Source organism: Rosa chinensis, chromosome 7 (genome assembly GCF_002994745.2).
Source record: "Rosa chinensis cultivar Old Blush chromosome 7, RchiOBHm-V2, whole genome shotgun sequence".
NCBI classification, from domain to species: Eukaryota; Viridiplantae; Streptophyta; class Magnoliopsida; order Rosales; family Rosaceae; genus Rosa; species Rosa chinensis.
In genome coordinates, this window is record NC_037094.1 from 7,075,439 (window position 1) to 7,090,377 (window position 14,939).

Sequence of the window (14,939 nt, forward strand, 5' to 3'; positions counted from 1 at the left end):
AGTTTTTGCAGGAGCTTGGCGGGCCTTCTTTTGTCGGCGGGCACCAACCACCTCTACCTCTTCTCCCTCTTCCTCGTCAGGAGACTCAACCGTCCGGCGCTTTTTCTCCAGCGCCCTCTGGCCCCCAGCGGCGGCCCTCGTCGCCCTTACTGGCTGTTCCTCCCTCGTCACAATGACTTCTCCCGCCGGCTGAACCACCTGAGGACCACGCCTCTGGGCAGGCATCCGCTCTTTCTGAGGCCCGGCCGCAGCACTTCCCCTCTGATCCCCGCCGGCCGTCTGGGTCCCCGCCTGCACCACAGGCAGACCATCTTCACCAAGGTGAGGCTGGTGCGGCATCGCCATCACCACCGGAACCTCGGACTGGCTCAACGCCAACGTCTCCGGGTTCACCACAGTCTGCTGGGCCGCCAGCCCCTCGGCGTACATGGCCTCCAAAAAATTTTCTATCTCCGCCCGATCCATCGCTTTCTCAAATGCGTCGCGACTTGATTTGTTGCCCGGCGGAGTTTCTAAAAAAAAAAGGAGGGAAGACAGCCACCAGTCAGACACAATTCAATTATAAAACAAAACGACAGGGTAGGCTCCTCACCAATGGAGCGTGTTAGTCGCAGGTCGACCAATAACTCCCAACCAGTCAGCAGGCGGAAATCAAGCAAGTTTCGGTTCCGCCAGCAACCTCTGATCCTCGCCACGCGGCACTCTTCTTCACGCGTCAGCGTATACCGAAGTCCCGCTGCACAAAAAAAACGCGTCGTTAGTAAGAATACAAGTTCAAGCATGTAAGCACGCCAAACATTTTCAGCGGACACCGGCCACCAACCTCGAATAGGTTGGAACTCTGACTTAATCCTAAATGACGGCCCTTCTTCGTTGGACCTAGCGTGGTACTCCCAACCGTCGGTAGCGACGCAAAAGGTCCCCCGCCAATAGGACATGGAGTCCCTCAGATTCTCGATCAGCTTGGGCGCTCCCTGCAGGCGACTCAAGTTTACTTGCCCGTGGCAGCCTTGGCGCTTCACATATACTAACTCGTAGAAATGAAGCACTTCCGCCACGGTAGGCCCCTCGCACCCCGACAAGCGCCACAAGGAGTTCATCGCCAACATCAACCGCCACATGTTTGGACAGATCTGACCGAAGGCAAGGCCAAACTCGCAAACAAGGATTTGGAGATTGGGCACCAGCGGAAGTGTCACCCCTTGGCGGAATATGGCCTCGTGCACGGCCGCACACCCCGTCGGGAGAATCGACGCCTTCTCATCAGCCGTCGGTGGGCGCAGCTTCACCGACCCCGGCAACCGGAACGCCTGCTTCAGTCGAGCGACAGCAGCACCTCTCATCCCCCCTCCCGCCTCGTCAACGGCTGTCCCATCCGGGAAGAACCACGCTGACTCAACATTCTGCTCCGCTGTTTCTCCCTCCCCAGCGGAGCCGCTGGCAGCACTGTTACTCGCCAGGCGCGACGGGCGGCAGCGGCCTCGCCCGCCTTAGAACTCTCCGGACGGGAACCCCGACCCATAACTACTTCCCAGGGGATGGTCTGTAGCGGCTCGACGTCTAGCACTTCTGGCAGTGAGGTTCCTGCAGGGGCAGACGGACGCAACGAATCAATAAAAACCCCATCCGCCGCGCTGAGCGACACGTCAGACCCGGAATCCTCACTGCTCGAAATCTCTATAACGCTAGCCATCCCAAAACCCTAAAACCCACATCAGTTAGCACAAACATAGATCTAGCCTATTCTCGCATCAGATATAGCCAAAATAATCAAGAACAAAACCCAGAAAACTCCAAAGTGTAAACAAACACACTCAACCCAGACTCGACTATCCAAATCCTAAACCACTAAACGCATTGGCCAACCATCATTCAACCCCCCACAAAAAACCCCATCTCACACCTCAGAACACACCCAGAAAAGCAAACACAACAAAACCCAGAAACTAGCAGAAACAAATAGCAGAAGACAGAGATCCGAATACCAACCTCAGTGGTGCAATCTCCGACACGGTGGTGCACAGTTACGACCGACGTCTCTCTGGGAGTGGTATACCCAAACTTCGGTAGGCTCCTTCTCAGGTTTCGGACAAACGGTGGCTAAGCTTTCAAAATTTTCACAAAGTGTCGAATCCCCCAGAGTTTCCCCCCTTTTTATATCGGCCCCAACGCGTCCTCAGCCGTCCGCTCCATACCGACATCCCTTGTTAGCCGTACACGTGTCGTACGTCTCCACTCACTCTCCGGATTGCCCGAGGCGTCATCTCGGTTACGAAACCCACAGTTACTGTCATTAAAGGCTAGAAGACGGACAGGCTTAGCAGACAAACCTACGCACGCTAACCCGCTATGGGCGCGACACGTATTAACCACCGAAGGGGCAACTTCGGAAACCCCGCCAGCGGAACTTCTCCCTTGTCCTTCTCCAAGAGACGAAGTATCCGCTGGCGGGGCGAAGTCTCCGCTGAGCAAACCCAGCCAGCGGAACTTCTCCCTTGTCCTTCTCCAAGAGACGAAGTATCCGCTGGCGGGGCGAAGTCTCCGCTGAGCAAACCCAGCCAGCGGAACTTCTCCCTTGTCATTTCCCAAGAGGCGAAGTCTCCGCTGAGCAAACCCAGCCAGCGGAACTTCTCCCTTGTCATTTCCCAAGAGACGAAGTCTCCGCTGAGCAAACCCCGCCAGCGGAACTTCTCCCTTGTCATTTTTCCCAAGAGACGGAGTCTCCGCTGAGCAAACCCCGCCAGCGGAACTTCTCCCTTGTCATTTTTCCAAGAGACGAAGTCTCCACTGAGCAAACCCCTCCAGCGGAACTTCTCCCTTGTCATTTTTCCCAAGAGACGGAGTCTCCGCTGAGCAAACCCCGCCAGCGGAACTTCTCCCTTGTCATTTTTTCCAAGAGACGAAGTCTCCGCTGAGCAAACCCCGCCAGCGGAACTTCTCCCTTGTCATTTTCCAAGAAACGAAGTCTCCGCCAGCAAAATCCCGCCAGCAGGACTTTCTCCTTGCTACCCTGCAGGCGGGGTGTCTTTCGCTACACACCGCTGGCGGAACCTTTCTTTTCATCTTGCAAAAATACCGCCAAGCACGTCTATCGGACGCTGCTTCCTGCTGCATCTAGCGGGGGATATCCGCCAACGGAAAATCCCGAGGCTACGCCTCACTGACAACGACCGCCACGCGGCGTTACCGTCAGACCGTCCCTACGGGACACGGGGACTAGTCAAACAGTCTACGACGGCCCTGATCAGGCACGTTGACCCCCGTCATTTGGGTGCTAAACATTGGGCTCGCTACCCAACACCCTCTGCTCCGTGCAGCTCCCCCTCATCAAACAAATTACCGACCATCCGGAGGTCTATCTTCGCCGGGGAGTGGGGGACTCCCTGGAGGGCCCAGCAGGGGCCCACCCGAAAGGGTATAAAGCGTTTGATCAGTAAAACCAACGGTTGACAACGCACTGACGCTAATTATGCTCTTGCAAGTCTAGCGGAAGAAAACGCTTCAAACCGCCGAACAACTCCCCAACCAAGATTGCCCTCCTTGACTGGGGACTTGGGGGACTTGTACATACATGTACATTTACAAGCATAATTAGCTATAATGAGCCATGCTCATTGTACCGCCAAAGGTACTAATTCCAACTAAAGGAATGACATGTAGACGCACCGCCAGGCGGGCTACAACCTCAGCGTTGGACCATCCCCAGATAGCCGGCGACGCGCCGCCACGCGCCACGCCAAGATAGCGTCAGAAGCTTCTGAAACTGAGAACCGAAGCATATCAGTCCCACATCGAAAACAAAGACAAGATCAGTCTCTTCCTCACCTATAAAAGGTTCTCTCCTCTCTCCTCATTAATTACGCATTCAATACTTACCTACTGTTACTTTGTCAACATAAATACATTGACTAACTTAGGCATCGGAGAGTTGAAGACCGCCCAGCGCGGTCTCCCTCTGACGCCCATTGTATTTTACTTGACAGGTAACGGGAACTACAATAACAACACAAGTATCGATCCGCCCACCGGATCAGCGTTAACTAAGGTCCAGCTACCGCTAGACTTTTAGACATTAACAAGTACAACGCAGAAGATGAACTGAGGTTGAAGGAGAAGAAGAGAGAAGAGAAATCTGCTCCAACCTCTCTTTATAACCTTTCACTTTTGCCCCCAAGAAAATCTGAAGAAGAATCCAATCCCCAAAATACTAGGAGCCATTTGATGAAGTTTAATTGCTGTCCACTTCTTCTCAGAATCTGGTTTAATTGGGAGATCTCCTTCCATCTTGATATGATGTCGATCTTGGTTCTCTTGTTTCACGGAGATTGGGCTCTTCATACTTATTCAATTTCCTTCACTCCCCCTTAATTAAGGGTTATTGATTCTGGGTATTTGGTGAGCTTGGGCTGCGGCAAGGCAAGGGAAGGTGCCTTCCAATATGTAGAAGAAAGAATGGAGAGCTGGGCACGTGGGAACACTTATCTCCTCCTTAAAGATAATTATACAAAGCACTTAACCAATAAAGTCAACTTGTCCACATCCAAGTCCAAGCACAGCAACTCCTTTAGGCCTTTAATTGTCCAATTCCATCATCCAAGTCCCAGACCTAATAAAGCAAGAATATGATATAGTTAGATTAAATTAGGCCAATAAAATACTCAATAGTTAAGCAATTATGAAGATATGACTGTATTTTTAACCACTTATCACACCCCCCCCAACTAGCTTATTGCTAGTCTCTAGCAATTGACAGCGACTCAAGACGACTCTCCAACTCAAAGAATACTAAAAACCAAACTATCTAAGCCACTTTCGTAGGGATCACGATTGCATTTAGCATATGCAGCAAGCCTTTAACTCCACTAAGAATTCCTTAGCAGACGAGTTATAGTCTCTTGAGGGTTTTCCAGGGATGATACCCACAAACATCAATTCCAGGAGATTACTACTTCCCATCATTAAACTCAGAGATACCAAACAAAAATATGTCAACACAGAATCGAATCATCCAATATCATAATTTCAGAGAGCTAAAAGAAAACTGAGCAAGAGCTCCACACGTTGTCCAAGTGCCAGACTCAACTCATAAACACCCAAAATTGCCCAACCACAATCAGTACCATTCCAGATCTCAATTTCGACACAAACCAAATCATCATAAGCAAGCCTCAACTTCAACTCTTCACATAGGATATATCACTCAGAATAAAATCGCTTAGAAGTTGGTTAGGTGTTTCTCTCAATGCATATGTGAGAACAATTGATGTACATGGATGCAAAGAGTCTCACATATAGTCATGAAAAATAGCTTTTTCTGGTAAAATAAAATAGATCTCATGAAAAGATACCAATCACCATTGAGAATATCGGACTACACCCCATAGTTCCCTCTCTATCTATTCTCCACAATTGTACCACACAACACCCAAGATCATAGAGGTCTTATATAGGGTTGTAATGGGGCTAGGGACATGGCTAAACAAAGAACGGATAGGATATTCAAAGAATTCCTGAGAAAATATTAGAGGCCTTCAAATTATACACTAGACAATCTTGCTTTCTATGAGTCTGCATCTAAATAATCTGCAACGAACCGTGCTTACTCATCTTCTCTTTCTGTTTCGAATATATATTTTTTTACTAGCAGCTTTTTTTTTTTTTTTAACTTCTGCTGCACTTTTTTTTTTTTTTTCACTCCCTTCATTCATTAAATCTGCATACATATAGTAAGACTGCGAGCACATATTTGCAGATTCCAAAAGCACAAAATTTCACCCTTCCCTCATTCATTCTTTTTTCTTTTCTTTTTTTAACTTTCCTAACCATCTCTCCACCAATAGTACAGTAATAATCAAAGGAGAACATTTCTATGAATACAAACCATCTCTAATAATTTCTCAGAAAATAAGGGGATTGGTATATATATGAGGCTTAACTCCAATATTGGAGCATGGTAGGGGAGTATGGTTAAGAATGAAAAAGGCTTATTTTAAGGCTCAAAATGGTTATCTAGGGGATGATTGTATAGGACACAGGCATATATGGCAATAGAGGTAATCCTAAGTGCCTTAATCCCTTCCCAGTCATCATGTGGTCAACTTTTACGCTTCGAGAGACATTAAAGGAAGTTCTAGTGTAATAATCCAAGGCAATGAATTCTCGGTGATTGATCAAAATAGAAGAATAATGAGATCATCGAAAATGTATTTAGCACAGAAAGAAAATAAGATTTCATATATAACCCTCAACAATAAAAGAATAGCTCAAATCTCACTTTGGGTTATAAGTCTCCACTTATTTTATGACTTTCCAGTCCATGTAAATTCCAAAACCTTGAACACTACTAACATGGCTGAAACAACCCCAAATGTCATGAAGATTATCTCGCAAAAGGACAACATGCAAAGCTAACGCTCATATCTCAAATTAACCACCAAAATCTCAAGTATTTCTCCATGCCATACAGGAAGTATCACTAATGTCTCATCATCGTATTGGGAAGTAAGCAACCTCAAAGGAATTACGAAATTTTTTTTTTTTGGACACTATGTGAACAGTGACGACGGTGAACAGTACCAAAATTGAAATAAATAGTAATCAAAATAAACCAAGACACAACTGACAAGTTGCTGCTCCCCCCAACTTCAAATAAACATTGTCCTCAATGTGATAATCAATAGCAAGAGATAACAGACAAGTTAATAAAAGTAAAGAGTGAGTAGGAAAGAGTGCACCTGAAAGAAGAGATGTTCCCAAGCAAGACTCTGCAACTTGTTAGTGACCGGACAAGAAAAGAAAAATAAACAGAACTGAAAACAATGTTACATTTACAACAGACGGACTGAGAGTCCAACAAGTCAGTCTGCATAGATAGGATTATCTAGAGAGATGGTTTCATCCTCTAGAACAATACTCTCCAAAAATGGTTTCAAACGCTGCCCATTGACTTTAAACACATTACCATTCTTTGGGTCCTCAATTTCAATAGCACCAAATGGAAAAACTCGTTTAACCACGAACGGACCTGTCCATCTAGAGCGAAGCTTACCAGGAAACAAATGCAATCTAGAATTATACAAAAGAACTTTTTGACCAGGTTCAAAAGTTTTTCTCAAAATTTTCTTATCATGGAAAACTTTCATTCGTTCCTTGTAAATCCTAGAATTTTCATATGCTTCATTCCGAATTTCTTCCAATTCATTCAGCTGAAGTTTCCTAAGAGAACTGGCATCATTCAGACCAAAATTAAATGTCTTGATCGCCCAATAGGCTCTGTGTTCCAATTCTACAGGTAAGTGACAAGCTTTTCCATAGATTAATCTATAGGGGGACATACCAATTGGGGTTTTATAAGCTGTACGGTAAGCCCAAAGTGCATCAATTAGTCGTAAAGACCAATCCTTGCGGTTTGGGTTCACTGTTTTTTCCAAAATTTGTTTTATTTCCCTATTGGCAAGTTCAACCTGGCCACTTGTTTGTGGGTGATAAGGGGTGGCCACTTTATGAGTAACTCCATATTTCTTCATCAAGGCCTCGAGAGGCTTATTGCAAAAATGCTTACCCCCATCACTAATAATAGCCCTAGGTGTTCCATGTCGAGAGAAAATATTTTCTTTCAAAAATTTCAAAACAGTTTTATGGTCATTTTTCCTACAAGGAACAGCCTCAATCCATTTAGATACATAATCAATGCCTACCAAGATATACAGATATCCAAAAGATGAGGGAAACGGACCCATAAAATCAATGCCCCAACAATCAAATATTTCAATGACTAAAATGGGATTCAAAGGCATCATATTTCTACGAGTTATGGCTCCTAACTTTTGACAACGCTCACATGTTCGACAATATGCATTGGTGTCCTTAAACAGAGTTGGCCAATAAAATCCACATTGCAAAATTTTAGCAGTTGTTTTTTTAACAGAAAAGTGGCCACCACATGCTTCATTATGGCAAAAGGAAATCACATCATGCATTTCATTCTCAGGTACACATCTCCTATAAATTTGGTCTGCACAATATTTAAATAAATAAGGGTCATCCCAAAAGAAACTGCGTACCTCCACCAGGAACTTTTTCCTATCTTGTGCATTCCAATCTGGAGGGATTTTACCTGTGACAAGATAATTAACAATGTTAGCAAACCAAGGTAATTCCGAAATAACAAAAAGTTTCTCATCAGGAAAAGAATCATTAATAGGCTGCAAGTCAGGATTTTCATCAAAAACCAATATGGATAAATGGTCTGCCACCACATTCTCTACTCCTTTTTTGTCTTTGATAGTGATATCAAACTCTTGGAGTAGGAGGATCCACCTAATAAGTCGAGCCTTAGCATCCTTCTTGGTGAGAAGGTATTTTAGAGCTGCATGGTCAGTAAAAACAACAATAGGCGATCCAACAAGGTAAGCACGAAATTTATCTAATGCAAATACTACTGCAAGGAGCTCTTTTTCAGTTGTCGAGTAATTCATTTGAGCACTATTCAAAGTTCTACTCGCATAGTAAATGACATATGGTTTCTTATCTTTTCTTTGCCCCAAAACAGCCTCTATTGCAAAGTCACTAGCATCACACATAATTTCAAAAGGCAAATTCCAATCAGGTGATTACATAATAGGAGCAGAAGTGAGCAATCCAATTAATCTTTCAAAAGCAACCTGACAAGCATCAGTCCAAACAAATGGAGTGTCTTTAGACAAGAGATTACACAAAGGTCTAGATATGGCACTGAAATCCTTTATAAATCTCCTATAAAAACCAGCATGTCCTAAAAAGGATCTAACATCTTTTATGCTCTTTGGAACAGGTAATTTAGCAATCAGTTCAATCTTAGACTTGTCTACTTCAATTCCCTTAGAAGAAACAATGTGACCAAGAACAATTCCGGAAGGGACCATGAAATTACACTTTTCCCAGTTCAGAACAAGATTTTTCTCTTCACATCTTATCAACACTCTTTCTAGATTAGACAAACATTCATCAAATGAATCACCAAAAACAGATATGTCATCCATGAAAACTTCAAGAAATTGCTACTACCATATCGCTGAAAATACTAATCATGCATCTTTGAAATGTGGCAGGGGCATTACACAAACCAAATGGCATTCTACGAAAAGCAAACGTACCAAATGGACATGTAAAAGTGGTTTTTTCTTGATCTTCAATGGCAATTTCAATTTGATAATAACCTGAGTAACCATCTAGAAAACAATAAAACTCATGGCCTGCAACCCTTTCTAAAATTTGATCAATGAAAGGTAAGGGAAAATGATCTTTCCTAGTTGTGGAATTAAGTTTCCTATAGTCTATGCACATGCGCCAACTAGAAACAACCCTAGTAGGAACCAATTCATTTTTATCATTCTTGATCACTGTTATTCCAGATTTCTTAGGTACAACCTGTGTAGGACTAACCCATTTACTGTCAGAAATTGGATAAATAATACCCGCATCCCACAATTTCAAGACCTCAGTTTTAACAACTTCTTTCATGTTTGGGTTTAGTCTACATTGTGGCTCCCTAGATGGTTTAGCATCCTCTTCTAAAAAAATCTTATGTGTGCAAACAAGAGGGCTAATTCCCTTAATATCAGCAATAGACCAACCTATAGCAGCTTTATGGGCCTTCAAGACATTTAACAACATACCTTCTTGTTCAATAGTAAGTAAAGAGGATATTACCACAGGAAAAGTGTCGTTTGGACCCAAGAATGCATGTTTTAAGCCCGTTGGCAAAGGTTTCAGCTCCAGTTTTGGCACCTGTACACTTGATGGTTTGCTCTCAACTCGCGGTGGAAGCTTCTCAAATTTAGGTGTCCATCCATTCACTCCTTGGACCTGAAAAGAATCAAAATATGAACTTATTTCAGCAATTTCAGCAGCATTAGAATCATGTGAATTCATGAGAAAATTTTCTAACACATCTACAACGCTGCTCTTCACAAATTGTTCATGCATTAGAGTTCCAATAAAATCAACAAATTCACATTCCTCATCTCCATATGGCTGCCTAAACACATTAAAAATATTAACTTCCATTGTCATATTCCCAAAACTCAATTTCATCACTCCACTCCTGCAACTAATGTTAGCATCACATGTAGCTAAGAATGGACGTCCTAAAATAACAGGAATCTGATTCTCAGAGTGTAAAACAGGTTCCGTATCCAAAACAAAGAAATCAACAGGATAATAAAATTTGTCCACTTGGACCAACACATCCTCAATCATTCCCCTTGGAATTTTTACAGAACGATCAGCCAGCTGCAATTTAAGCTTTGTAGGCTTAAGCTCACCGAGACCTAGCTGCAGGTACAATGAATAAGGAAGTAAGTTTACACTAGCACCCAAATCAAGTAAAGCACGATCAATAAAATGTTCTCCAATGACACAGGAAAGAGTAGGACTACCGGGATCTTTGTATTTTGGAGGAATTTTACTTTGAAGTACTGAACTAACATGAGCAGCTAAAAATGCAGTTTTCTTCACATTATGCTTCCTTTTCACAGTGCACAAGTCTTTCAAAAATTTTGCATAAGATGGCACTTGCTTAATTGCATCTAACAAGGGAATGTTTATTTTTACTTGCCTAAAAAGATCAAAAATTTCAGAATTCTGATTCACTTTCTTTAAAGGAAGTAAAGCTTTGGGAAATGGTGCAGGAACAGAATGATTTTCAACAATTTCATTCTCTTTAGACTCATCAAATTCATTTTTACTCTTAGGTTTCTCTACCTCTTTAACAGGAGGTGCATTTTCAATTGTTCTTCCATTCCTAAGAGTGATTGAATCAGCATGCTCAACTATTTCAACCGAATTGACACGTTTGGGATTTGGCTCAGTATTAGAAGGAAACCTCCCTTTTTCATTAAAAGCAAGAGAATTGGTTAATTTAGAAATCTGATTCTTAATTTCCTTATTCTGTTCAACTATCTGACCAAACATAGAATCATATTTAGTGAACATTGCATCATACCTTTGACTTTGTTTTTGCTGCTCTTGCATGAATGTCTGAAGAGTGTCTCCCAGAGATGGCTTAGAATTAAATGTATTAGGTGCTGAAAATTGAGGGTTAGGGACACTTACCTGGGGGTGAGACTCATTCCTCCAACGAAAGTTGGGATGATTCTTTGTTGCTGGGTTGTAAGTCTCCGAATAAGGCGAATATTGTCGCTGAAAATTTCCCAATGCAGCGACTTGTGGCTCATTCATCACCTGCAAAGAAGGACAATTTTGACCAAAATGACCAATCTCATAACAATAATCACAAACTTGATTACAATTAACCGTTTGAGGCGTGTGAGATTTATTCAAACCAGCAAGTAAGGTCTCATATTTCATCTTCCAGTGGTCTTCTTCTTTTAATTGAAAAATTCCCTTACTCACAGAAGGTGTGGAGGGCTTGGAGCGATCTGTGCTCTCAAAAGTAGAAGAGTCACTCCATTGGTGAGCCTTCTTAGCAATCTCATCTAAAAACTCTATGGCTTCATCAGGATCTTTTTTCAGGAAATTTCCATTGCACATAGACTCAATAAACTGACGGTCACGAGGGAGAAGTCCCTCATAAAAACAACTGGCCAGCCGCCAAGTTTCAAAACCATGATGTGGGCATAAGCTCAAGAGTTCCTTAAATCTTTTCCAAGTTTGATACAATGACTCATTTTCATTTTGAGCAAAATTAGCAGTCTTTCTCTTTAAGGCCATTGTCTTATGATTAGGAAAATACTCATTGAAAAATGCTTCAGTCATTTCAGCCCAAGAACCTATAGATCTAGCCCCTAAAGAATACAACCAAGCTTTTGCCTTGTCCCGCAAAGAAAATGGAAAGAATTTTAGTTTGACAAAATCAATGGCTGCAGCTTGATCATAAAATGCAGTGACTGCTTCCTCGAATGCCCTAACATGCACATATGGATTTTCATTTTCCAAACCATGAAATGCAGGAAGGAGTTGAACAATGCCAGGTCTAAAATCAATGTTGGGCATGTTAGGTGGTAACATGATGCAAGAAGGCTGAGCATTACGTGCAGGATGCAAGTAAGTCTGCAAAGTCCTAGGTGGAGGAGGTGGGGGAAGCAGATTATTGTTGAGCACATTATTCAAAACATTGTTTTGGTCATTGTTTACATTATTATTGTCATCGTCTACCATGTTTACAGATGATGCAGACGAACTCGAAGACTCAAACAAATTGCCAAACAAAGTTTCACACTCAGGCTTTTTAGCAAATCTACCTAACTGATCTCTATAACGCATAAGAATGAAAACAAACAAAACTAACTAACACTAACAAAATTAAAAAGAAAATGGAACGAATGTACCAATTGTAGAAATATTCTGTGTGCTTCGTCAAACGCTCCCCTGCAACGGCGCCAAAAATTGCTTGCTAATCCCAAGTGCAGGAATCGTGTAGTAGTATAAACTCAGAAGTACGAGTGTCGTTTCCGCCGAGAACAGTGAGAAAAACACAGAATGATGAATAAACTGAAAAGAAAACAATTTGAATGAGTTTAGTTGAGGAGAAAATCCAATAAGGACATACACTAAGGTTTCGGGGTTCCACTTTAAATCACCTATGCAATCATATTAATTCAACTCTCTCCCTTGAAACTTATTCAAGAAAACTGACACTAAGGATGATTTCAATTTAAGCTAGTTCAAATACACAAGGCCCAATCAATTTCTGTAAGAATAGTTCAAGTATAAACTGTACCTATGGCAACAACCTATCAAGAAACAATTCCAACGAAATTGTTTATCACTCTGCAACTCTACTTAGTCTCAAAAGCATGGATATTTTTACTACACAATAGGAAAAACATGGCTGATCCTATGAAATAGATTATCAAATACCCATCAATCAATCAAAAAGTAAATGCAGAAATTAAATTTGAACATCCAAAAACTGAATTTGCATTGAAGTTCTTGTCGAATCGAATTAATAAAAACTACATAGGAAATCCAAAGTTTCTCCCCTAGCCTTAGCTAGGAAATTAGTTCTCCATAAGAAAAATGAAAGCAAAAAGATCCATAAGTTTGGAAGAGTACAACGCAGAAGATGAACTGAGGTTGAAGGAGAAGAAGAGAGAAGAGAAATCTGCTCCAACCTCTCTTTATAACCTTTCACTTTTGCCCCCAAGAAAATCTGAAGAAGAATCCAATCCCCAAAATACTAGGAGCCATTTGATGAAGTTTAATTGCTTTCCACTTCTTCTCAGAATCTGGTTTAATTGGGAGATCTCCTTCCATCTTGATATGATGTCGATCTTGGTTCTCTTGTTTCACGGAGATTGGGCTCTTCATACTTATTCAATTTCCTTCACTCCCCCTTAATTAAGGGTTATTGATTCTGGGTATTTGGTGAGCTTGGGCTGCGGCAAGGCAAGGGAAGGTGCCTTCCAATATGTAGAAGAAAGAATGGAGAGCTGGGCACGTGGGAACACTTATCTCCTCCTTAAAGATAATTATACAAAGCACTTAACCAATAAAGTCAACTTGTCCACATCCAAGTCCAAGCACAGCAACTCCTTTAGGCCTTTAATTGTCCAATTCCATCATCCAAGTCCCAGACCTAATAAAGCAAGAATATGATATAGTTAGATTAAATTAGGCCAATAAAATACTCAATAGTTAAGCAATTATGAAGATATGACTGTATTTTTAACCACTTATCAAGCTTCCTGCTCATTCCTTCACGGCATCCCCGAGCTTCCCGCTCACGAGCTCTAATGCTAACGCCTCCGCGACATCCTCGAGTTTTCGCGCTCTTGCCTACCCAGCACCCCCGAGCTTCCCACTCATGAGCACTAACGCTCACGCCTCTGCGGCAGCCCCGAGCTTCATGCTTATGCCTTCACGGCATTCCCAATGTGGTGACCCGAGAGAGGAGTCCCACAGCTCCGCGACCCGGAGCCAATGAGAAACCGACATGTCACGAATGAAATCCCGTTAACTCATCAACCAGAAATCGCAAGGCCTTTTGGGTTTAGATTGTTGGTTTATAAAACACTTTCTTGGACAAATCATTCTAGCAACTGAACAACAAATTTTCAAAAGCGGAATTTGAAATGGGCTATGAGTTTTGGGCTTACAATCGGAGCCCAATTTGGAAAACAAATCACTAAGTAACTACAAGTGCGAGAGACACGCCCCAGGGTTACGGGCCTCTCGAAGTTTTGGTAAACGAGTAGGAAATAAATAAAAAGTAAATACATAAGTTACTTCAAAATCCGATAAAGGACCAAAACCTTATTTTAAATAAGTCAAAGAAGAATGCGCCAAGCCGGGCCATGTGCCTCCTTTGTACGCTCCCCGACCACATGCTCGAAAACTGCACACTATAGTAGGGGTGAGCTTTCGTCCTCGCATGCCCAGTAAAGGCCGACCTAACCAAACTAGGTTTGAAAGATAGCTTACTTGAAATATTTACTACATAATATTGTGCATGTTTATCGAAAATACTTTAAAAAGAAGCAACCACAAACATTTGTTTTCTTTTATAAAACAAATGCAGCATGCTTCACATAACTTGAAGTTGTTAGATACTTACCTGCCGGCTAAACTAAAACAAATCGGTGACCGACCCGATTCATCATCCTTCTAGAACCGGCCAACTACTCTGTAGTCCTTGTGACTACAAGTAGTAAAAATGTCCATTTCCTGGCCTTGAGACTGGTTCTTATGACTGGTTCACTGTTGGTACTCACCCTTCCTCGACAAACATAGGAGCACAGCCCCCTTAAGAGGTTCACGGTTATCTACACCGTGGGATCCCTAGGAATATATGCATCTAGGTCCCATTCACTTTCTAGTCACAAGTACAAACATACAAGGGGTACGTACAGTATCTCAACATGTAAGTCTAGCCTAGGTTTTCACAATCAACAATTATCAGTTATGAAAACACAGGTATCACGAGGCATCGACTAATG

The 14,939-nt window shown here is 42.5% G+C and overlaps 1 protein-coding gene and 1 non-coding gene across 2 annotated transcripts; one reads left to right on the plus strand and one right to left on the minus strand.

The window, feature by feature from the left end:
- Nucleotides 1–5,648: 5,648 nt before the first annotated feature.
- On the minus strand, nt 5,649–13,676 carry LOC112176717. The gene is given in 2 exon segments (XM_024314775.2): nt 5,649–9,038; nt 9,040–13,676. Coding segments are annotated over 2 exon segments (5,406 nt in total). The 5' UTR covers nt 12,265–13,676; the 3' UTR covers nt 5,649–6,857.
- On the plus strand, nt 11,603–11,710 carry LOC112181019. The gene has a single exon (XR_002928633.1). It is a non-coding gene; the product is annotated as a small nucleolar RNA R71 (small nucleolar RNA).
- Nucleotides 13,677–14,939: the final 1,263 nt, after the last annotated feature.